The sequence below is a fragment of the Neovison vison genome, chromosome 2, assembly GCF_020171115.1.
Source record: "Neovison vison isolate M4711 chromosome 2, ASM_NN_V1, whole genome shotgun sequence".
Classification (NCBI taxonomy): domain Eukaryota; kingdom Metazoa; phylum Chordata; class Mammalia; order Carnivora; family Mustelidae; genus Neogale; species Neogale vison.
The window spans coordinates 226782899-226806492 of NC_058092.1; the positions used below are offsets into that span (position 1 = coordinate 226782899).

The following is a 23594-nucleotide window of genomic DNA, read 5'->3' on the forward strand; positions in this document are numbered from 1 at the left end:
AATGGGCAAAAGTAATTTATAGTCCTCCTTTTACCAAATCCATTTTACCTATAATTCCACTTGTGTAACAGATGGTTCACTTAAAAACCTCCCCGCAGAACGTGGCTCTCAGTTAAACAACCATCAACATCGCCAGCAATGGACGTTTTCACTACTTTCGGGGCAATGCAAGGTCCGTATGGAAGCAAGGATTAGAGGAGAAGAAAGAAAACAAAAAATTGACTCTTCTGACTCTGTTACTCCTTTTCTTCTATATCCTTCCTTCACCATCACATGAAAACACGGGTTTGCTTTCTTCCCTCCGATCTTCTAGGTTAAGTCAAAGAGTTCTCCTGAATTAACCTTCCAACTTGTCTTGCTCTCCCCCTCCTAGGCCTGGACACATACAGAAGAGACTCAGCTGGTACTTCTTGGCTCCTTCTCCTACAGCTGCAAGATGCTTGTGTACCTGGGAGAAGAGGCCCGAGCATCCCTTGCCGGTTCCTCTCTGAAATTATGGGGCCCCAGGGAGCCAGGATTAAGCACAAACTCCCCACCTGTTGGCAGCCTCAGGACATCTGTGATTTGCGGTGGTTACTGCATTAGAATTAGGAACCTTGTCAAACTGTTCTTCTGGGACTTCCTTACCACGTTAGAGATGCACGCAGCAACCACTCTGTATCACAGACATCTTCACCACCCCCACCTACCTACCATTCCCTAAATCACCGGATGGAAAGAAGAGAAGAAACTCCAGATGTCACAGAACAGCAAAGATTTATTTGCAAATGAGCAGAGGAGCCTGAAAACTAAGTGAAAAACAATGGTCTCAAAATCCATTTCTATATCATACCATTAATATCACAAACCATGTTACAGCTAATATAGGTAGCCAAGTAATATGAGCGAAAAACTTAAATTAAATAGCCTCAAATATGCCAAAGGTTTTACAAATATTTGGCTCGCTGCCCATTTTCATTCCAGATCTTACTCTCAAATTTTAAAGGTCTCATCATTTACAGCCATGATGACCATCAACTTCAATAACTATGAAGGACCTATTTTTAAGTTTTCCACCATGGACATTATGTTGTGAAATATTTAATCTATCAAAGTAGTTTCTAAACACAAATTTTGTTTCTACCTAAAAACAATAACGGGCAGCTCTGCTCTCTCTCTCTCTCCTACTTCTCAGTTCAATTTAGCCCTCCTCTTTTTTTAACTCAGATCTCCCTTCTGTGCCCTCCCTAATTTGCAGGGGAGAAAAAAGACACATAAACAAATATTCACAAATCTTAGATGGATTATGTGCAGAGACAAAAAGGTAAGTAGTTTATAAAGGTTAGCTGAATTCAGTGATTTCAGTTTAAAAATAAAACTTGTGCCAAGGCCCCTGAAAACATTTGCCAGGCATTACTATCTTTGTAGTGGATGATTTTCAACTTTCAGTATATTTTTCATATACTTAGACGACACGAGCATAAAAAAGGGTTTATGCAAGAAGATGGGCTAAACACCAATGACTAACGCCAAAGAGTTCTCTCCAGAATCTACTCTGTCTTAAGCCCCAAAGATACGTGTCTTCCCTTCAATTCCATCACTAGAATCCCAAAATCTGGTTGTTAGGGGAAAAGTACAATTCTTGGGGGCTTGAGTTGCTTGGCCTGGTGCCTTGCTGCACATTTAGCTGTGTAGTTAATCTCCCAGAGCAGCGCCCACTGTGGCATGCCCGCTATTCTTTACCATCTGGAGCCTGGAGTTGATATTAGCTTGAACCGCACATGCAGGAGAAAAGAAAAAAGAAAAAACTCTCATTCGCATTTAACTGAAATTGGTGGCAGAACAATGCACCATGCCGTCCAGGCTTTCACACATGTAAGAAAGGAAAGAAAGGGTAAAGTACAAACCTTCTCCTTTGTTTTCTGGTTCTCTGCTCTGAGGTCTTCATATTCGCCTATGGCTAAAGGGGGGGGGGAAAGGAAAGCAACATTATTAACACTTATCAAAAGTTTACTGTAGGAAAACCTGGAATCCAACTCACCTCTGTTGTTTCTGAGGTCGGTGGTGGGGTAGAGAAAAGGCCACAGAAGAAGCGCTTCTGCTTTTAAGAGTAAGAAAGAAAAAGAGACCACAGCAGGTGGGAGCCTACCAAGCCAAATTTCGGATTCTCCCTAGGTCACAGAAAGACCTTGGAGCCATAAGTGACCTATGGCAAATCACTTCTCTTTGGTGCTCAGCACCTGGTCCCATAAAAGCAGACAGGGGGGTGCTCCCTGAAGTTCCTTCTAGCACCGTTAGTCTGTGGTGCTGTAATCAGAGGTGGTTTATTTTTAAAATTAGCCTCAAGAAAATAATGTAGGCTTACACATTCAGTTCAGTGTCACACATCTGCTTTTTTTCTCCTTAAGATTTTATTTAGGTATTTGAGAGAGAGAGAGAGGGAGCATGAGCAGGGTGAGGGGCAGGGCGAGAAGCAGGCTCTCTGCTGAGCAGGGAGCCTAATGTGGGGCTCAATCCCCAGATTCCGGGATCATGACCTGAGTCAAAGGTGGATGCTTAGCCAACTGAGCCACCCAGGCGCCCCCCACATCTCCTTCGTCCGCAGAGCAAAAGGCCGATGCCAGGAGCGCTCAGCTAACAACAACTATTTTCATGCATTTCAAGGTCATCCATGACCGACCCATGACCGGATACCAGTCAGATTCATTTCAGTAAGTTGGACAAATATGTGAACCGTTTGGAAATATTTCCAACTATGTGAAAAAACAGCAACTTATCATTTAAAAGCTTCTATCACCAGACAAATAAAGTAGCCTGAACACCCACGTTCCTTTCTCAGCCAAAGCACCGTTCTTCGATAACCTCACGGTTGAGAATATGATGTTCACAGCATGTGATTAGAAGAAAGAGCATGACCCAGGCTTAAGGATGGAGCAGAATGTGTGAGGTGGGCCTACTCCCAGACCAGCACCTCGACTTGCACCACAGAGCCAGGACATTAGGAGTTGGGATTTTTATACTTGTACTTTAAAAAATGTAATTGGGATTTATCTACAAAAAGCTCAGTTTTTCTTAAAAAAAAAAAAAAAAACAGAGTTTCCTATTTCCATGAATAACCAGAAGACAGAAAAAAAGGAATCTGAAACCAGTGGCTTCAAGAACATCCCAGATAATCTGGTCATTAATTCTAGAAGTGTAGGATTCTAACCAGTGGAACAGAGAACACCCCAAAAACAAACAATTCACATGGTGAATCATATCCTTTGTGTCCTATAACCGTGATCCAAAGGATTTAGAACAGCTATGGTGATTATAGGACCACAACCTTAAAATCCAACCAAATGAACAAATATGTATGGGATTACACCACCAACACCCCTAAGTTTTATTGGCACTTCATGACCATCTAAATAAGAGTTAATGAACAATTTTACTGAAGCCACACCCAAAAAGAATCCTTCGAAATGAGACGGCCCATAAAATAGCTGAATGTATACATGGAAAGATAGATTTTTTTAAAGGTATTTTCTTTTTGAAGATTTTATCTATTTTGAAGATTTTATCTATTCACTTGACAGGGAGTAAGAGAGCACAAGCAAGGGGAGCGGCCGAGGGAGAAGCAGCAGCAGGCTCCCCAGGGAGCAGGGAGCCCAATGTGGGCTTGATCCCAAGACCCTGAGACCATGACCCGAGCTGAAGGCTCAATGGCCTGAGCCTCCCATGCGCCCCAAGATAGAGCCTTTTTAAAAATAATTATATTTTCAACAGAAAACATCTGAGTGACCACAGAATGAAGCCCTATGCACACCAGCCCCTCATCAGCCTCCACCAGACAAAGCCCAACCAACGGGTATAAACAAAACTGTCCTTGGTTATGAAAAATCAATAAAGTGACCCCCTCCTTTTTTTAACAGAAAGAAACAAAACTAAGAGATTCTAAAAATATACACTTAGGCACTGGGTAGTCTATGGTCACGGTCTCAAGTCTTATTACTATACCTAATATTCTTTCAAAAAATAAATATATATTTTATCGAGAGACTTTAGTTTACTTGACATTTAAAAGTATCTGTACCTGGAGTTGAAAAATCAAGACTGATTTACCACTGTATTCTTGATGACCTACTTTACAGACGTATGAACAATAAAGGCTTATAAAACCATGATCTCATATTGACATTACGAAAATGTTTTTCTATTTAAAACATTAGATAACAGCTTTAAGGCTTTTTAAAAATACCGATACTATTCTTCCATTATATAGCCTAGAATCCAGATGAAACATTGCAGATTCCCAACTATAGGGTCTTCATGAAGAGCATTAATTAAGAACCCTTCACCTAATGGAAACCACCTTAATGGAAACCATAGACAATGTGCTTTCTTGTGACTTTGTGCAACTTAAAAAAATAAAGCCAGGTAAAAGGAATGGAGAGGAAAAGTATGGGGAAAATATGAGAAGAGCTCCTGGTAGAAAGGAAGCACCTGGAGAATAGGGCATAAATGGAAAGAAAAACATTTATTTGTATTTTTATTTCATTGTAGTTAGAAAACCAAGCTCACTTTCCTAAACAAGCATGCACGCGCGCGCACACACACATCACAGTGAATACACATGATGTGTTCTACACCAAGATGAGTAACCCCATCCTCTGCGAAGCTGGCAAAAACTGAAGTGACTTAACGGCATTCAGCTACTTTTTTTTTGGCAGTGCTAAAGGGTCACAGAGAAAGCCTTCTCTTTGTTTCAGAACTGGCTCCGAGTTTGGAAATTTTTTAAGTGAGTCACACAACTCAAGCGACTGGATGATCCGGAGCCTCCCAATCTTGAAGTAACCAATGCAAAAGTCGAGATGAACTGGACCAGCGCTCGGCCATCTGAAAGATAACCACAGCTTGGGAAGACTTCCTCTCCTGGCTTTGGAGGTACAGTTTATCTCAATGTACGGTAAGGTCTCATCGCACAGTAATTAAAAAGTGCAGCCAAGGGACTTTGGTCTAAATCGCTGATTACTTCTCTGGAAAAGAAGAAGGAAAATTACGTATCTTTCTCATGCTGCGGTGATTAAGAGTGAGCTAACACGTAAGGTGTCAGAGTGCTTAGGTATGTTACGCGTGCAATACGTCAACCATGCTTACTGTTACTGATACAGCAGAGCACATCAGATCTCGTGTGCCGTAAGAGATCTAACGCCATCCATCTCAGGCTGACTTCTGTCACACGTGACCTGAAAGCTGGCACAGCAGAAAATCTCTGAAACCCTACTACTCTGCCAAATAAAAGGAGGGGGAAGAGGGCTAACAATCAGTTGTAGTGTGTTGTAGTTTAAAAAAAAAAATGGCAAAGAAGCGGAAGCATGTCTGGGAGCTGTACTTTCCAATCCTGGCTGCACATCAGAATCACCTGGGGAGCTTTTAAATCAGACAGATGTCTGGCCCCGTCTCCACCCACCCCACCCCAAGATTCTAATTTAACTAGTCTAAGGTGGACCTTGGGCACCATATTTGTTTGAGAAGTGAACACCCCAGGTGATTCCAATGTGCGGCCAGGGAGGGGAATCACTCCATAAAAGCACAGAATGGAAGAAAAAGGGAGACGTGGAGAAAACAAGGAAAATATCAGGCAGAGCACGTGTTTCAAGAATCATGCTGGTTTTCCATTTTCCAGCTCCCTAATGCCAAGAAAGGGAGCTTGCTTTCTAAGCTGCAAATCATGACACAGTCAGCCCAGAAGTCAGAGGAGTAGACTTAGTCGTTTCAGAAGCATGACACTTAAAGCTCACGAACACCGGGAAGAACACCTCCGGCCGCGGTGAGTCACAATCACGTTTTGCCTGGGACTTTCCTAGTTTTAGACTGAAGAGCCCAGTGTCCCTGGACACCTCTCAGTCCCAGACAGGTAGATCACACTATCTCAAGAATAAGCACCAGATACAGTACTTCCCATCCAACACCTTCCAGACCTGCACTGTCGGATACGGACCTGCTAGCTACATGTGACTACTTACGTGTACATTAATTAAAATTAAAGAAAACTTAAAATTCCGTTCTTCGGTTGTACTAGCTGTATTTCAAGTGTTCCCCAGCTCCATGTGGCTAGGGGCTCCCGTGGTGGACAGTGGACACACAACATTCCCATCACAGCAGGAAGTTCTGTTAGGCAGTACTATTCTGGATCTCTTCAAACTAGACAGCCTATGAGCACCTCAAACTCAATATGTTAGAAAGTGAACTCATCAAGGTCCCTTTCACCCAAACCTCCTCCTTCTCATATGGGGTCATCGCCAACTGGGTCCTTAAACGAGCACCTCAGGATCGCCCTTGATTCTTCTCCTTCTCCCACCTTCCAGTGAATTATCAAACAGCTCCCATCTCATAAAACATCTCCCCAGTCTGCCCTTCCTCTACGGTATGTCTGCCCTAATTCTAATCTTTGATAATGGTAAAGTCCTCTCATGTAGCCTCTAGCCTCCCTCTGTCCCAAGTTCATGCTTCACAAAGCAGATGGTGAGCACAGTAACAAGGCAACCTGGTTACATCATTCCTGTAGACCCCGCCAAGACGTTACCTCACAACATGGGATACCCATCCCCACGCCTGCCATCCAGCCTTAGACTCCAGCACTCAAGCCATCAGACCTCTAAGACTTTTCACACCCAGGTACCTTTATAAACATTTTTCCCTTTACCTGCAAAGTTTTCCCCTCCCCATCTTCCCTAATTCCTCCTTGACAAGGCAATACAACTGTCATTCTCTGTAAAAAACCCTTCCCGTATACCTAAGACAAAAATCAACATTCCTATTTCTAATATACTACCAGAGCGCCCTGTTCATATTTCTACTAGAGCATCTATGGGTAACATTACAAATCATCTGAGCCTAAGTCTGTTTTCTCGTCTTCTCTCCTATTCAACTCGTTCCTATAGACCTCATACCCAGTAAAATTCAAAGCAGAATTGATACCTCTGTTGACTGAATGGCTGGTTCATACAAATCGTGATGTGGAGCAATTAAGCCCCATTTTAAAAATGAAGATACAAATACATGCAGAAGTCAAGTTCCACAGTAAGAATTACTGGAGGCAGGACCAGTCTACTGATTTCCAAAGTCATTCATGTAAAAAAAAAATTACTGGGCACTACTGTGTACAATGTGCAAACACTGGACCAGGAACAATGCTCTAGGGCGAAGACCATGTGTTTATGCACACAGACACCAGCATCTAGCACAATGCCTGACATACAGCAGGGACTGGGTACATGTGTGTTAAATTAAGGAAGAAGGAAGAATGGATCGAGGTCTTCACGTGAACAAACTGTGAAAGAGCACGTACCCTCCTCCCCATATTAAAAGGGTCTCTTACATCACGTGTTACAACAAGATACTTAATAAAAGTGAAGCTTTAAATAGCCATCAAATATAACCAGAAAAACAGCGCCTCATAAGATCTTCTAATGTAGATTCTCATCCATTAAGTCTGCATCTTTGAGACTCATGTAGCCTTGAAACATCTCTTACTAATGGGGAACGAGGACATGAGTCATAAGAGATAATGTTCAATTAGGACATTATTCCCTTCTGCACATATGCCAGTGGGTCCTCTTTTAGAACCAGAGCAGAAAGAGAAGTCATTTATACCTCCCTTGTTAATTAAAGCATTAGAAAAGCCCCGGGGGGGGGGGGGACAGTGCTGGAAAACCTGATCAAAAAACAAAGATGACAGATTTCGCATCTGAAAAGAAATGATGGCAAACCTGAAATTTACGCATTACTTGGTAGAACACACAGTTCAATGCTAATGAATTAATGATGCTTAAGAACTACTCCCAACGAACTAGAGTAATGACTTCAAATTAACCCACAGAAGGGAAGGAAACTGAGTATGTTTAAATGCACGTGTAAGTCTGGTTTCCAGTCTGGCAGGGAGCTTTTCTTGTCCTGTCCTCACGACAACAGAAAAGCAGAACAAACAGAAAATCAACAACTCTTCTTAGATCCACCAAAGAACTGAGGTCACAGGGCAAAAGGCTATTTCAACACTTGGAGAGTGAGATACAGACAATCACAACTTCCTGGAGCAGAAGCCACAGCGCGGACCAGTACGGAAAGAGGGAAACCTAAGCCATCATTGGCAAATTGCCGAAGGCTCGGTGCTAACAAGTTTGAGTTAAAAATCCTAGTGAGTGGGCCAGTCTTAGGAGGGTCCCAATCTTTTGAGAGTTTTAGCATCTCCTGAAGTGTTTTCACAGCTTCGAGAAAATATCAGAGGAAATTTCCCTACTGCTTCAAGCAGGGGAAGAGGGTAAGGAGCCATGCTGAAACACGCCCGGAGCCTCTGTTCTTCAGGGCAAGGCCTGCCTTTGGCACGAATTACTTCCCTAGAGCCGAACAAACATGGCAGAAGGTAATAACCAACTCCAGGTCCCTCAAGCCTTCCCGTCTCAGCTAAGGAAGAAACACCAAAACTAAGAAGCGCAAGTGAAAGTCAGAGCCCGAAGGCACAGGCTCACCAAGAGACAGACACCTTATCACAGAACCACTGGAGACCTCTCCTCCCCCATGCCTTACCCCCCACAGATGTTTATAGCAGCGTCATTCACCATCCCCAAAACTTGGAAGAAACCATCATGTTCATCAATAGGTGATGGATATACAAGATGCCGTACATCCTGCAACTGAGTATTATTCAGTGATACAAAGAAATAAATGTGTTATCAAGCCACAAAAAGATATGGGGGACCGTATCTTTTAGCACATTGCTAAAACAAAGAAGTCAATATGAAAAGGCTACATATTGAATGACTCCAACTCTATGACATGGTGGAAAAAGCAAAACGACAGGTAAAAAGATCTGGGATGCTGCAGGAGTTCAGAAGGGAGCAATGAACAAGCAAAGCAGAATTTCTGGAGCAGTGAAATTATTCTGTATGGCAATGTCATGGTGGGTACGTGTCATACAACTGTCCAAACCCATAGGATGTATATAACACAAAGAATGAACCCAACTGTAAACTATGGACTTTAATTAATAATAAAGATCAGTATGGCACATCAATTCTAAAAAATGCACCATGCTAACTCAAAATGATAATAATAGAGAAAATAGGGAGTGGGGGAAGGTAAGAGGCTATGTGGAAATTCTCTGTACTTTCTGCTCAGTTTTTCTATAAACCTAAGACTGCTCCCCAAAAGTCTTATTTAAAACAAACATATGGGGAGCCTGGGTGGCTCAGTGGGTTAAAGCCTCTTCCTTCGGCTCAGGTCCTGATCTCAGGGTCCTGGGATTGAGACCCGTATCAGGCTCTCTCCTCAGCGGGGAGCCTCCGTCCTCCCCCTTTCTGTCTGCCTCTCTGCCTACTTATGATCTCTCTCTGTTAAGTAAATAAATAAAATCTTTTAAAAAAATTAAAAAATAAAACAAACATATGTGTGTGTATACATGTGTATGTGTATACACAAACACACACACACACACACACACACATACACACATCCATATATATATGTAATGGAATCATACTCTGATTTGTGCCACAGAGGATTTGAACAGAATCAAGCAACTAAAAGGATCTTAATCTATTACTATTCTGTGTACCATACAAAATATTTCAGGACTCATGTTTTAATATTTAATTTTTACCAGCATGGTAGAGAAACAACAATAGCCATGTTCCTTCTACATTTTAAAGCAAAGCCTGGTTTTGTAAGAGAATAAAATCTACAGAAAGACAAAGTTTAAAATATACCCACTATTTTGGATCCACTTTTGAAAATTTTTCCCACAGCTACACTTAGAGATAAATGTGTACAAGAATGTAAGCAACATTTTTATTTAATAAACTTTAATTTCATAAACTTAAAATTTACAGCAAAATTGCAAAGATAATACAGATAGTTCCCATAAGCCCTCCACCCAGTTTCTCCTATTATTAACATCTTATATTGGTATGGCACATTTATTACAATCAATGGACCAATACTGACAATTATTATGAACTAAGGTCCACACTTCATTCATATTTCCTTAGTTTTTCCCAAATGTTGCATTTCCTTCCAGGATTCCACTCAGGTACCACATTACAACTAGTTCTTAGGTCTCCTTACTTACCCACCTCCTGGCTGCGACAGGTTTCACTACATAGACATACACTATAAATACCTCTATATGTAATCATCTGCATCCAGATTAAGCAAAACACGGTCATACTGATGTCTCCAACTATTATCTATTGCCCAAAGCATTATTTTTAATAGCAAAGACATAGAAACACAGAGGTGTCCATCCAGAGGACATTAACTACATGTGGCAAATCTGTAGAGTGGAACACTATCCAATCAGTTTTTTGAAGATTTTATTTATTTATTTGAGAGAGAGAGAGTGTGTGTGTGTGAGCATCAGCAGAGTGGGGTGCGTGCGGGGAGCAGGGCAGAGGAACAAGCAGACTCCCCACTAAGCAGGGAGCCTGATGTGGAGCTCGATCCCAGGACCTGAGATTATGACATGAGCCAAAATCAGACATTTAACTGCTCAATTTTTAAAGGTGCTCCTAATCAATCAATTTTTAAAGATTTAATTCTACATGTAACTGATATAAATTCTGCAATATATATTCAGTGATAATTACCTACTCACATACAAGCGCACAATTTCCAAAAGGAAATAAACAAAAGGTCAGCAATCCATCTCTGAGCAACGGAAAGGCTGTGCGAGCATGCGTTATCAGTGGGGCGGCCCCACCTCAAAGGGGAATACAAGCGCAGGTATGACAACGGTCTGCAACCTCCAAAGGATCACAGTACAGTACACCGTGGCACCGAGATATTAAAACTTCATGGGGCAGCCGGCTTCTCCCTCTGCTGCTCCCCCTGCTTGAGCTTGCTCTCTCTCTGTCAAATATAAATAAGTAAAATCTTTTTTAAAAATTTTCATGGGAAGCAGGAACAATTGGGGGAAAAATGTCTAAAAAGACTCCCTGAGAAAGTATCATGAAATAAAGATTAAGAAATGAACTAGAGGGAACAGTTCAGCGTACTTTTCATTTCCTATTTGTCTTCCCATGAGCATATGTTTACTTTTAAATTCAATTTTTATTTATTTTTTTTAAAGATTTTATTTTATTTATTTGACAGACAGAGATCACAAGTAGGCAGAGAGGCAGGCAGAGAGAGAGAGAGGAGGAAGCAGGCTCTCCGCCAAGCGGAGAGTCCAACACGGGGCTCCATCCCAGGACCCTGGGATCATGACCTGAGCCGAAGGCAGAGGCTTTAACCCACTGAGCCACCCAGGCGCCCCTAAATTCAATTTTTAAAAAAACCATAAAATATTTGTCTACCCGTTGGAAGCGTTACATGAATCGGGGAATTCTAACAACATGATGTAGGTCCTCAGCCCGGGCTCAGGATCCATCTCACGGAGGGCTGCCCCGCCTGTGTCTTTCGGGCAGGAGCTCACACACTTGAGGAGGAAATTGCATTTTTAATCAGGATGTTGGTTTACAACAAACACCAGGTGTCCCACAAAGCTTAAAATACCATCTGGCCATTTGTGGAAAAAGTCTGCTGACCTCTGCAGAATCTTCACTTAAAAACTTTTTTTGGTGTATTCCCACAGCGGACTACGACTCAGCAATGCAAGCGAATGAGCTCTGACGACAGCCCGCACTGTGGTTCAATGTCACACGTGATGAGGGAGAGAAGACAGAAGCAAATACTGCATCCTCCATGATTCCATTCACGCAGCTTTCAGAAAATTTAGCTTGGGTGACAAAAATACCATCAGGGAAAGGCAGTTGATCATGATTAGAGAGCTTATGATGGGGTTTCTGGAGATGTTCTAATGGAAGTGTTGTCAGAAACATCTTTTCCAATAATTCCTTGAGTTGTTCATTCATAGTTTGTGCACTTTTCTCAAGCTATGTGGTATTTTGTTGTAACAGCAAAACACTTCCAAGTATCGATTTTACAAAAATAGACCCAGAGGAAGAAAAATAAATTTGCCAGGCTCCTTTCTATAATAACAGGTAAGAAAGTGCATACGGACCCGTTATCTGGAGACCGGTGGCCACGAACCGCACTTGGAAAAATAACGATGTTAAAACCAAGTTGGCACCGGACACCATGGCAACCATTTAATCCCAAACCGCTTTCTACTGAGGGACTTCGTGTGTGTCCATGTGTCTCCAAGACTGACGGTGCTGCGGCTACTCCTGACTGATACGGTCCCGGTGGTAGGCAAGCGTTTGGCCCCTTTTGTCAAAATAACACTCAAGCTACTTTCTGGCCTTGCAGTCAAGGGAACACTGGGAGCCTCTTTAACTACTAACTCTGCTCTAAGAATAAGCCGGGCTAAATTTCCATCTGAACCTTGAGCACTGTCGCTATAGTCTTGGGGCAAGTACAGATCAAAGGAGGCTAGCTTGCTTCAAAACCCACTCTCTCACCCTAGGACGGTATTTTCAGTGTGGTGGTTGGAGCTTTGGTCTTCCATGATCGCATCCTCACTGCTGGGTGGCAATCGCTGCCTTCAAAACTTCCTCACCAAGTTCCAAATGACATGGCATGACCATGCTGACCAGTTCCGTGGACAGCTGTTGTCTGCATCTGCCCAGCCTGCATCCCCCCGTCTGGTAGTGGCCGGCCATACTTGTTTGGACAACTACTCCAATCCACTGGTCTTTGCGGGGGCTGCCAATCAAGGTGCCCTGCCCTTCCTGGTCCAAAAGACTTAAACCCAAACTAGGGTTTGGATTTAGACCCAAACTAGACTTAAACCCAAACTAGGGTTAGGGTTTAGACCCAAACTAGGCCACTTAGACACTCTTCCTGGAATTTACATGCCTATCACCATCTCTAGACTAGGAACTCTTCACCAGCAGGGACAAGGCTTTATTCATCACTCTATCACTGATGCCCAGCACAGTGCCTGGCTGTGAATATTCAGGGCTTGTGCAATGAATACATTACAAAGAAAATCATGTACCTTCAATAAACGCTGAGCTAAGTCAATCATTTCCCAGCAGCCTTCTGGAGGGGGAGCAAATTGTAGGATGTTTTGTAAGGGAAATGTCCACTTTAGGAGCTAGGAAATATGCATCGGAAATAGTACCCCAAGTTACCATTTGTCAGTGTGTTAAAGACGTCAATCAGTCCAATAAAATAAAGCTCCAAAAAGGACAAAAAGAGAATTACCTCATTACCTCAACATCTGCTTGAACATAAGCAATCACATACTGACTAATTTTTTTTAAAGGGACATAATATAACTTTCTAGAAAGACATAATATAGCTAATTATACCATTCACGAGAAGGGGACATACAATGTTTTGAAGTAATTCAAGAGTGGGTGTGATTTATAAGACACAGAGCTTAGAGAATGGTAAGTATAAATTAGAGATTGTTCATATTATGACAGACTCCATCATTACATTTCACAACTTTTGTCAAAGGCAACCTTATTCACCACACCACTGAAGCCTTCACATTAGGGAAGGCTGCTGTCAGCTCTGCCATTTAGAGAAGATAGGAATCTTCTTTCTGAACACCCTCCTGGGGAATGGGTTCCAATTTCTGACTTAAAATTCACTAAGGGAGGGGCGCCTGGGTGGCTCAGTGGGTTAAGCCGCTGCCTTCGGCTCAGGTCATGATCCCAGGGTCCTGGGATCAAGTCCCGCATAGGGCTCTCTGCTGAGCGGAGAGCCTGCTTTCCTCCCTCTCTCTCTCTCTCTCTCTCTGCCTGCCTTTCTGCCTACTTGTGATCTCTGTCTGTCAAATAAATAAATAAAATCTTAAAAAAAAAAATAAAAAAATAAAATTCACTAAGGGAGAAATGAGATGAGGAAACTGACACGGCCAATAAACTCGTAGAGAGATTTCAAACCTCACTGAGAACCAGGTAATACAATTTTTTGAAAGGTACTACTTTTGTTCATCAGGCTGGCAAAAATTAAGAAACTTGTCAGACTGCCAAAATTAGTAAAGAATGCTATTGGTCCAAGTTGACAAGTATGGGGGGACATGGACACTTCTGGGAGGAATGTGAAGTAGTACAGCCATTTTGGGGGGCACTTTGGTGAGGCCCGGCAGAGCTTTATGTCTGCTTGCCCTCTGATCTAAGAATTCCCTTTCTAAGAATCTATCCTAAAAAAACAGTTGGTAATTGTACACATTTGTGTGACTGTCTGATTCATGACTGCCTACTAGACAACAAACTTGGGGGGAAGCAAAGACTGTCTGGTTCATTCTCTCTACCTCCAGTGCCTACCACATGGGGCTCATATATGATAGATGTCTGGTAGTGAAGTATTTGTTAAAGGAATGAATGAGTATGTTTAGCCAGTGTTGAAAAAGAAAAAATAGAGTGTTCATCAATATTGGTTCTTCTTGTCCTCATTTAACAGGAGTGATGGAATTATTCACAATGTTTACAGGTAGTAAAAAAAAAAAAAAGTCTATTTTCAAAAATAAATCATACACACCATCAGCTTAGAAAATTAATTATCATATTGGTAAGAGCCCAAACACCTAGTTGCCTGTCTTTCCATCTCAAATCCCTACCTTCTGGGTTAGTTAGTTCCATGAGTCAAACAGCAATCAAATGCTCTCGAAATAAGTCCATTGTTATCAGTCTATGATCCAATGACAAATAAATGCCCTGGTTTTGAGATGGGCTGAAAAAAAATGCCAACACTTGTGTAACCAGACTCAATACTTTAAAAAAAAGTGCACCTTTTACGAAACACAAATTTCAAAGTCTAACTGTTCTATTGTCTTTGATATGCTCATAATTAAGGAAATACATCCTCTAAAAATACCAATACCCTGGATTTGTTTTCCAAAAAATAAGAAAGAACCCAAAAACTTAAGACTCCTCCTTTCTTCTCAGTTCTCAAATCCAACATAGAAACAGAGAGAATGTGTTCCAAAATGAAATATAAACAACTTGTGCATTATCTGCATTGTGAATCCATTGTGAAACCATTGACATTATTATATTCAGAATGAAAAGAAGTGAAGTTTTTAACTGTATTATTTGAAAACTGACCATCCATCAAAAGCTCTGGTATCCACTGACAGATATTATCAATGATGAACGCTTCAACTGTCTAGAATATGAAGAATCTTTATGTTATTGGGGGGGAAGAGGGCTATTAGAAAAAAAATGCTAACAGAATCTAGCCCCTCAGTAAACCATTCGAGGAATGTCAGATAAGGACATTCTGCCCTCCCACTAGATTCACTGCTGCTTGTGACTTTATGACCTACGGCTAGTCTAGGATGGGAGCCAAGATACTGGGAAGGCAAAAGCCATTAACATTTATCCAGCACTTTCTAAATGCTAGATACCACAAAGACATGTGCTCTGTCCATTTCAGGGAGGTAAAAATTTCCACAAGATAAGAGGATTGGTAAACAATCTGCTTTGATGTGTTTCCAGGAATGTAAACTCCAGAGAAGTCCACACAGTCCTGCAAATGGTTATGTTTGTGGTTTCCCTGAGCAACAGGTCATACCACCTGGCCGGACCTAATGAAACCCTCTGGTTTAGCCCACGGCTTCAATCCGGTAAGGCGTGATAACCACAAGACCCATGGAAGGGAAGAGCCTCTTCCAAGTTCACAAAGTTGGTAAGTTGAGTCAGCAGAAGCGAAAGAGCAAGAGAACACTGCAGGACCCTTCCACTCTGTGGCCGCGTCACCAAGTGACTCAGAAAAGCCCAGGTTCCTCCCCATTTTCACTTCCTAAATCTGTGCAGTTCCCCTCTGTCTTGACCCATAGTCTCAGGCCACCCTTGGCCAGGGTAATAACAGTCATTTTCAATGGACAGAGCGTCGCACTCCATTTGATCGCTAATCTGCCTTTGTGGAGAGGTGCAGGAGGAGATGGAAATGATTGATCAGAACAGTTCTGGAGGAGGAGGTCACCTCCCGTTACCTGGCGCCTTGGAAATGCAAGGACACGGCCTGGCTCTCCTGCAGGCCAGAGCCAAATCATCACTGAGGAGGCCCAACACCGAGAGGGTGTTGGCTCAGTGACTCACAGACAGTTAAAAATGGAAAGCGGTGAAACACATCAGGGCCCGGAATCGTGGCCCGAGAGGTAAAGAGGAACTAGACCGAGGCCGACTGGAGAGCAGGGAAAGGCTGCGGAGCTCCGCGGCAGGCCTCCCCGCGCCCCTGGACAGGGGTGGGGCGGCGGCTGGGGAGCAGGGCCAGCGGAGCAGCCCGAACCGCCTCCTCGCGACCCATCTGCTCCCCAACCACGCTTCTCCCGCGTGGGAGGGGGTGCCCCGGGTCTTCGTCCAACCCCCAATCCCGACCCCTTCCCCCAACCCGGATCGCCAGCGCCTGCAACGTGCGGGGAGCGCTTCCCGCACTGCCGGGCCCCACGCCCCTGACCCCCGCACTTGACGCTCGGCCCCTGGCTCCCCGAGGCGCGCGGGGCGCGTGCAGGACGCTCCCGCGTGCGGGGCGAGCCCGGCGGCCGCGACAGCCCCCCGCCCCCCTCGCCGCAGCCCAAACCCAGCGCCCGGGAGCCGACCCCGCCCACGGGCCGCGGCGGCCCGCACCTGGCGGCCGCGCGCCCGCCTACCTTGCTCCTTCAGGGTGGTGATGAGCTGCAGCTGCTTCTCCTCGTCCGAGCTGTTCATTTTGGCAGGTGGGGCCGGGAATAAAGGGAAGGAGGGAGAGGCGAGGGGTGCCGCGGGGGGAGGGGGAGGAAAAGCAAGATGCCGGTGGCGTGCGGCGGCACTACCCGGAAGTTGGGTCTGCTCCCGCTCCTCCTCCTCCTGGCGCGGAGCGCGCGAGTGAGATCATCCCCACGCACCTACTCGCCGGCCGCCGCCGCTGCACCTGCGGGCGGCGCGGAGGCCGGGGGCGGGCCGGGCGGGCGGCGCGGGGCAGGAGGTGGGGCGGCGGGAGGAGCCGCGGCGGCCCCGGGGGCCGCAGCCCGTGCCCCGCCCGCAGCGGCCGCGGCGCCTCGCCTTCCCCCCCACCCACCCCGGGAGACGCAAGGCGGCGGGGGGCGTGGGACCCGCGGGCGTGCGCCCCGCTCGCTCCTGCAGCTCTCCTCCGCCCCAGCCCCGGGACACCCAATGCGCGATCCGGGAGGAAAGTCCGCTTCGGGGCTGCGGCGTCCCTGACGACCGCACTTGGAGCGCTGCCGCGGGCCGCCCCTCGCGAGCCACTGCGGGGCGTGATGGGCATGAACACCGAGGCTTTAACTCGGTTCTCACCCAGTGGACTCTGGGGCCGGTGTGGGAAGTCGGGTGCCCGTCGGGGCAAGCTCAGTATCCACGTTTTGCACCTTTGGACGCAGGCAGGGACTGAGCAGGCCGGCCCGCTGAATTGACGCCTCCTGAGCCAAGGAGGGCGTGGTAGGCAGGTGACAGTGCCCGGGGTTGGGAAGGTGGACGGAAAGTGGGTCCTGCAGCACGTGGATCGCCGGGTCTTGCGGGGCATCTGTTCTGCAGTGCAGGACTTTGACCTTGGGGAGGCTGCTACTGCTGTCCGAAGGTCCGAGGCCACCAGCTGCCTGGCAGCAGATCTGGCAAGAGAGAAGCCCACCATTTGGTCCACTTCGCTGCCCTCTGCACTGTGTAAACCCGGTCCGGGTTAGACCCTGACCAGAAGAGGCGTGGCAGGCCTGTCAGATTTCAAAGTGGCTCTCCTCAAGCCCCAAGTGCTGGTTAGTCTTTGGTCAAGTCTCCTGACCCCTTTAGAACGTCATCTAAAGAATAGGAATAATACCATACCTACTCCAGGAAAATACAAAGCACCAAATCTAGAATTTGACATACTTTAGGTGTTCTTTTTTTTTTTTTTTTTTTTTTTAAGATTACAGGTCAGGGAAAAGCGGTTGTGGATGCTAATTTTAGGCTAAAACAGGCACAGTTCTTTTGCACTGATCATTAAGCATCCAAAATGAATTAGGCTCATTGCACATCTTGGTTTTTCTCACTAACAAACCCGTATTGTGGTTACTACACCAGCCCAGGGCTTCTACTCTATACTCACTTGCAAATGTCCAACTCCATTTACAGAGGGGGTCTCCCTGTGAAAGGTAGGGGAGGGGACTGGAATACAGGTAAATGCTGTTAACTAGTATCTGTCTGATACTCCTACTAAATTCTAAGTCAAAACGAACTTTAAAAAAAAAATAGGTTTTCTTTCTCCTAGAAGAGTGATATAATATTTTAGGATAGGTGATTTAGAGGCAGAATGATCTGAAAGGGCAGCACAGTATTTTTTAAACTAGAGTGAATTAGAATTTTGAAGATGCAAAACTAATTTTGATATTAGTTTATTAGTATATTGAGTCTTATTATCCAATCCTTTCCCTAGTTTTTCATGAACTAGTTTAAGATTTGCACATCAACTATCATCATGAAGATCTGCAAGAGATTAACCAAAAGGCCTTTGTCCTGAGATTACCTGAGGTTATGTGTTAATCCACAGAGTTCAAAGAAGTGCCAGGAAACGTGAGACAATTCAGATTCAACTATGACAAAATACGAATATGTGCTGCTGCCAGTGATTTTGTATAAAGAGAAATCATTTCTTCCCAGAAAAAAAAAAAAATCAAGAGATTTGGGCAACAAACCATGGCCACCTGGCTTTTTTGTAAGGCAGCCAGGAAACCTGTTAAACCCGACCGGTCACCCTGACAGGCAGGCAATGCCCAAAGGCCTCCTCCAAAACTAACTGATCAGAAATATTTTCTTATACTCAACCAAATATCAGCACAGTGCCTATTAAATATTTGAGTTAGTTCACAAAATTCCATTGTTTTAATGGCTGATTTAATCATTGACTCCAATTATACAGTGATTAGGTATCGCTTTTGGAGTTTAAGAATGAGTTAATTAATTATCAAATCTATAATCAAACTGAGTGCTTTGTTCCCACGATGAATCTGAAGCCCCTTGAAATCAATCCTGTTTACCTTCCTTGAAATTAAAATAGCCTCCTGAAATACAATATGGTATTATCTTCAGGGCATGGAATGAATTATTAGGATGGCTATTAGAGCCAATTATTGGGATTCAGATCTCCCATTACACTATGGTTTATTTATATGATATGAATATTGATGGAAAGGACTGAAGTGATATAATTAGTTTTTGTTCTGTTTAATAATGCATGTAGGGATTTCTATTGCAAGCATCACAATGGAATTATTAACCTCCATATAACATATAATTAAAAGTATTTTTTAAATGGGTGTTTATATATATATATACTTATATATATACATATACATATATATAATAGAGAGAGGAACAGGACAGACTTTTTAAAAATGAATTGGAAGGACAGGTACCAAACTCGGATAATGGCCCAAGCAGTGAGGAGTGGACTGGGAGAGAGCACTGGTCAATAGATTTTCTCTTTAATGCTCATTTTCATTTTCAGGAAATTAAAGTTCATTTTCTTTGATCTACTAACTCCATTTTAGGGAATTGGCTTCAAAGTCTTCATATTTAAAGCTATTTATTATATTAATTATGATATAAAACTGATAATATTGGGTATTATTTAATGATAAAAAGAAGTAAGTATACCTGCTAAAGCATGGGTAATGTTGAAAACACTATGCTAAGTGAAAAAAGCCAATAAGAAAACACCAGATATTATATGATTCCATTTATATAGAATGTCCAGAAGAGGCAAAAACCATAGAGAGAGAAAGTTCAACAGTGATTATTGAAAAGTGGGTGGCACTGGGGAAACTGGGAAGTGGTTGCTTAAAAGGTATGGAGTTTCTTGTTGCGGTGATGACATTTTACTAAAATTAATTGTGATGTTTGCATGACTCTAATGGATATATTAAAAACCATTAGAATTGTATACTTTAAGTGTACACTTGGCATGGGAGAATATGTGAATTACATCTCAAAATTGTTATGAAAACAGATTTTCAGAGAAGAAATGTTTCACTTCAAAACTTTTTTTTACTTCAAAACTTCAAAATGCTTTACTTACACACAACTTACATAACTACTAAAGTTTCTTTTTTTTTTTTAAAGATTTGATTTATTTATTTGACAGAGATCACAAGTGGGCAGAGAGGCAGGCAGAGAGAGAGAGGGAAGCAGGCTCCCCGCTGAGCAGAGAACCTGATGCGGGGCTCGATTCCAGGACCCTGAGATCATGACCTGAGCCGAAGGCAGAGGCTTTAATCTATTGAGCCGAATAGATTCTTATACAAGTTTCTTATACTAAAGTTTCTTATGCAAGTATTTTTCATTTTTCAAACCTCTCTATATATAATAGTTTGTTCCAAGTTTTACTAAACATTATTTCTCATATATACTTTATCTTGTACCAACATAATCTACATATTTATTTATTCAATGCCATTCCATTATGTCAATGAATAATTAATATTCTCAGACTCTTAGATATTTGAGGTGTTACTAATTTTTGTCTCTTTATAAATAGTGCAGCAGGAATATAAGGGCTATGCCAAGGCCTATCATAGTCAAAAATGTTAAAAGTAAACATGACGCTTAGGTCTTAAAAGCAGCAAAAGAAAGGTACATATTACATTCAGGAGAACAATAAGAGTGATGACAGACTTCTTATTATTTAATGTTGTAATCATTAAAGGATTCCAACAGTATTCAATACTTGACAATGTAAAATTCATAATATTCATCATCTAAAAATTACACTAAGCAAAGTGGAAAAATATGATCCAGAATAAGAAGGGAGTGAACAGAAACCATCTCATGTCTCATAGATGACAGAGATGATGAAATTAGCAGACAAGGACCTTATAAGCAATATTGTAAGCCGTATAAATATGTTTAAGATATATCAAAGCTATAAAGGGAAACATGAACAAAAGAGGGAGGAAACTGGGAGTTTTTAAAAAAAAATTCTAATGGAACTACAAAAGATAATACAGTATCAGAAAATTAAAAATCCCTATGCATATCAGGTAGGATTTATCACAAATTAGATAATACAGAAGATCAATGATCTTGAGACAGAACAATAGTAACAATCCAAAATAAAACACATGGAACAAATTAAACAGCATAGATCTGAAATACAACATCAGGCAGTTGAGCACATATGAAGGGAGATGAAAGAATGGTATATTTTAAATATATGGTTTTTTTAATTCCTTGTAAAGATTTTATTTATTTGAGAGAGAGCACAAGTGGGGAGAGGGGCAGAGGGAGAAATAGCAACCATCCCAGGACCCTGAGATGACAGCCTCAGCCAAGGGCAGACACTTAATCAACTAAGCTACCCAAGTGCCCCCGAAAAAAGTTTTCATGTGACAAAACATGGCTACAAAGAAATCAAATTTGCTGAAAGATGAATTTACAGGTTCAAGTTCAGTGATCAGTTCCATACAGGACTCCTCAATATGATTAACAACAAAGTTCTCATGAGAAATTGTGGAAACCCAGGGTACCTGCGTGGTGCAGTCAGTTGAGCATCTGACTCTATGTTTGGGCTTAGGTTCTGGTCTAAGGGTCATGAGATGAAGTCCTGCTTCAGGCTCTGCACTCAGCATGGAGTCTGCTTGAGATTCTTTCTCCCTCTTCCTCTGCCCCTCCCACTCATGTGCGTGCTCTCTCAATTAAATAAATCTAAAACAAAAAGAGAAAAGAAGCTGTGGAAACCCAAGGAAGTAGGATGGCATATCTAAAACCCTCAAAGTAATAAAACTGTCAGTCAATAATTCTATATCCAGCAAAACTGTCCTTTAAAAATGAGCAAGAAATTGACAACATTAACAAAAGTTAAAGGAAGTCATCACCACTAGACCTGTCCTGTCCTACAGGGAATGCTAAAGGCAGTGTTTCAGGTTTAAATGAAAAGGCATTAGACAGTAACTGACACCAGTATGAAGAAATAAACATCTCTGGTAAAGGTAATTATGTGAGCAAATACAGAAGTCAATATTTTTGTATTCTTGGTTGTAACTTCACTCTTTATTTCCTACGTTATTAAAAGACATACATTAAGAATAATTATAAATATGTGACATCAGACACATTGTATAAAGATGTAATTTTTAAATTAAAGATATTTATTTATTTATTTATTTGGCAGAGAGAGAGAGAGAATGAATGCACAAGCAGGGGGAACAGCAGAGGGAGAGGGAGAAGCAGGATCTCCACTGAGAAGGGAGCACAATGTGGGGCTTGAACCCAGGACCTGGGATCATGACCTGAGCCAAAGGCAGATGCTTAACCAACTGAGCCATCCAGATGCCCCTAAAGATGTAACTTCTGACAGTAACATAAGAGCTATGTAGAAGCAGAGTTTTTGAAAGTTATTGAAGTTAAGATTGCATTGATTCAAATTAGAATGTTATAAATTTAGGATGTGAAACATAATCCCCATAGTAACCACAAACAAAAGATTAATAGTATATATACAAAAGGAAATCGAAATGGTTAACTACACATACACAAATATCCTAAACACAGAATAAGGCAGTAATGTAGGAAATGAGAGGCAAAAAAGATACACGGCATATAAATAACAAGCAGCAAAATGACAGAAGTCAGTCATTTCTTATTTCTTATCAGTAATTACTTTTTTCCTTCTTAATAAGGTTTATTTTTTTTAAGATTTTATTTATTTATTTGACACAGAAAGAGGTCACAATTAGGCAGAGAGGCAGGCAGAGAGAGAGAAGGGGAAGCAGGCTCCCTGCCAAGGAGAGAGCCTGATGCGGGCCTCCATTCCAGGACTCTGAGATCATGACCTGAGCTGAAAGCAAAGGCTTAACCCACTGAGCTACCCAGGCGCCCTCTTATCAGTAATAACTTTAAATGTAAATGTGTAACTTTTGAACCAAAAGCAGAGATTGGCAGAATGCAAATACCACCACCCCCAAATATCCAAATCTATGCTGTCTATAAGAGACTCACTTTAGATCCAAGACACACATGGGTTGAAAGTAAAATGGTGGGAAAAATATATTCCATGCAAATAGTAGCCAAAAAAGAGCTGGGTGGTTATGCTAATATCAGACAAAACGGACTTTAAGTCAAGAACTGTCAGACAAAAGAGGACATTTTATATTCACAGAGGGTCAATTTATCAAGAATACATCACAATTATAAACATATGCAGCAAACAACAGACTCCCAAAATACAGAAAGTAAACATTTGTAGAGTTAAAGGGAGAAATAGTTCAAATATAATAGTTGGAGACTACCATAGTGAATGTAAAATCCAGATAGAAGATCAATAAGGATAGAGAGAACTATAAACCAAATAAATATAACAGACATAGGGACACCTGGGTGGTTCAGTGATTAAGCCCCTGCCTTCAGCTCCGGTTGTGATCCCAGTATCCTGGGATCAAGCCCCACATCAGGCTTCCTGCTCAGCAGAGAGTCTGCTTCTCCCTCTCCTACTCCCCCTTGCTTGTGTTCTCTCTCTCTCTCTCTCTGTCAAATAAATAAAATCTTTTAAAAACTAGTATATATATGTAAATAAAACAGACATATATAGAAAACTCCAGCCAACAAAAGCACAATTCACATTCTTCTCAAGTACACATGGCACATTTTCAGGATAAATTTATGTTAAGCCAAAAATTTAGTCTCAATAAATTTTAAAAGACTGAAATAATAAATATC

General features: G+C 42.4%; 1 protein-coding gene across 2 annotated transcripts in view; it reads right to left on the reverse strand.

The window, feature by feature from the left end:
- SHTN1 (shootin 1) overlaps positions 1-16801 on the reverse strand; it is a 96627-nt gene extending 79826 nt beyond the window's left edge. The window contains exons 1-2 of one of the 2 annotated variants that reach the window (XM_044240604.1): positions 16568-16801; positions 1887-1939 (exon numbers count right to left, since the gene is read on the reverse strand). In XM_044240604.1, coding sequence (XP_044096539.1) covers positions 1887-1939; positions 16568-16625 — 111 coding nt within the window. In that variant the 5' untranslated portion in view covers positions 16626-16801. The remainder of the gene's footprint in view (positions 1-1886; positions 1940-16567) is intronic. The other variant, XM_044240605.1, reaches the window with a different exon arrangement.
- Between the last annotated feature and the right edge of the window lie 6793 nt (positions 16802-23594).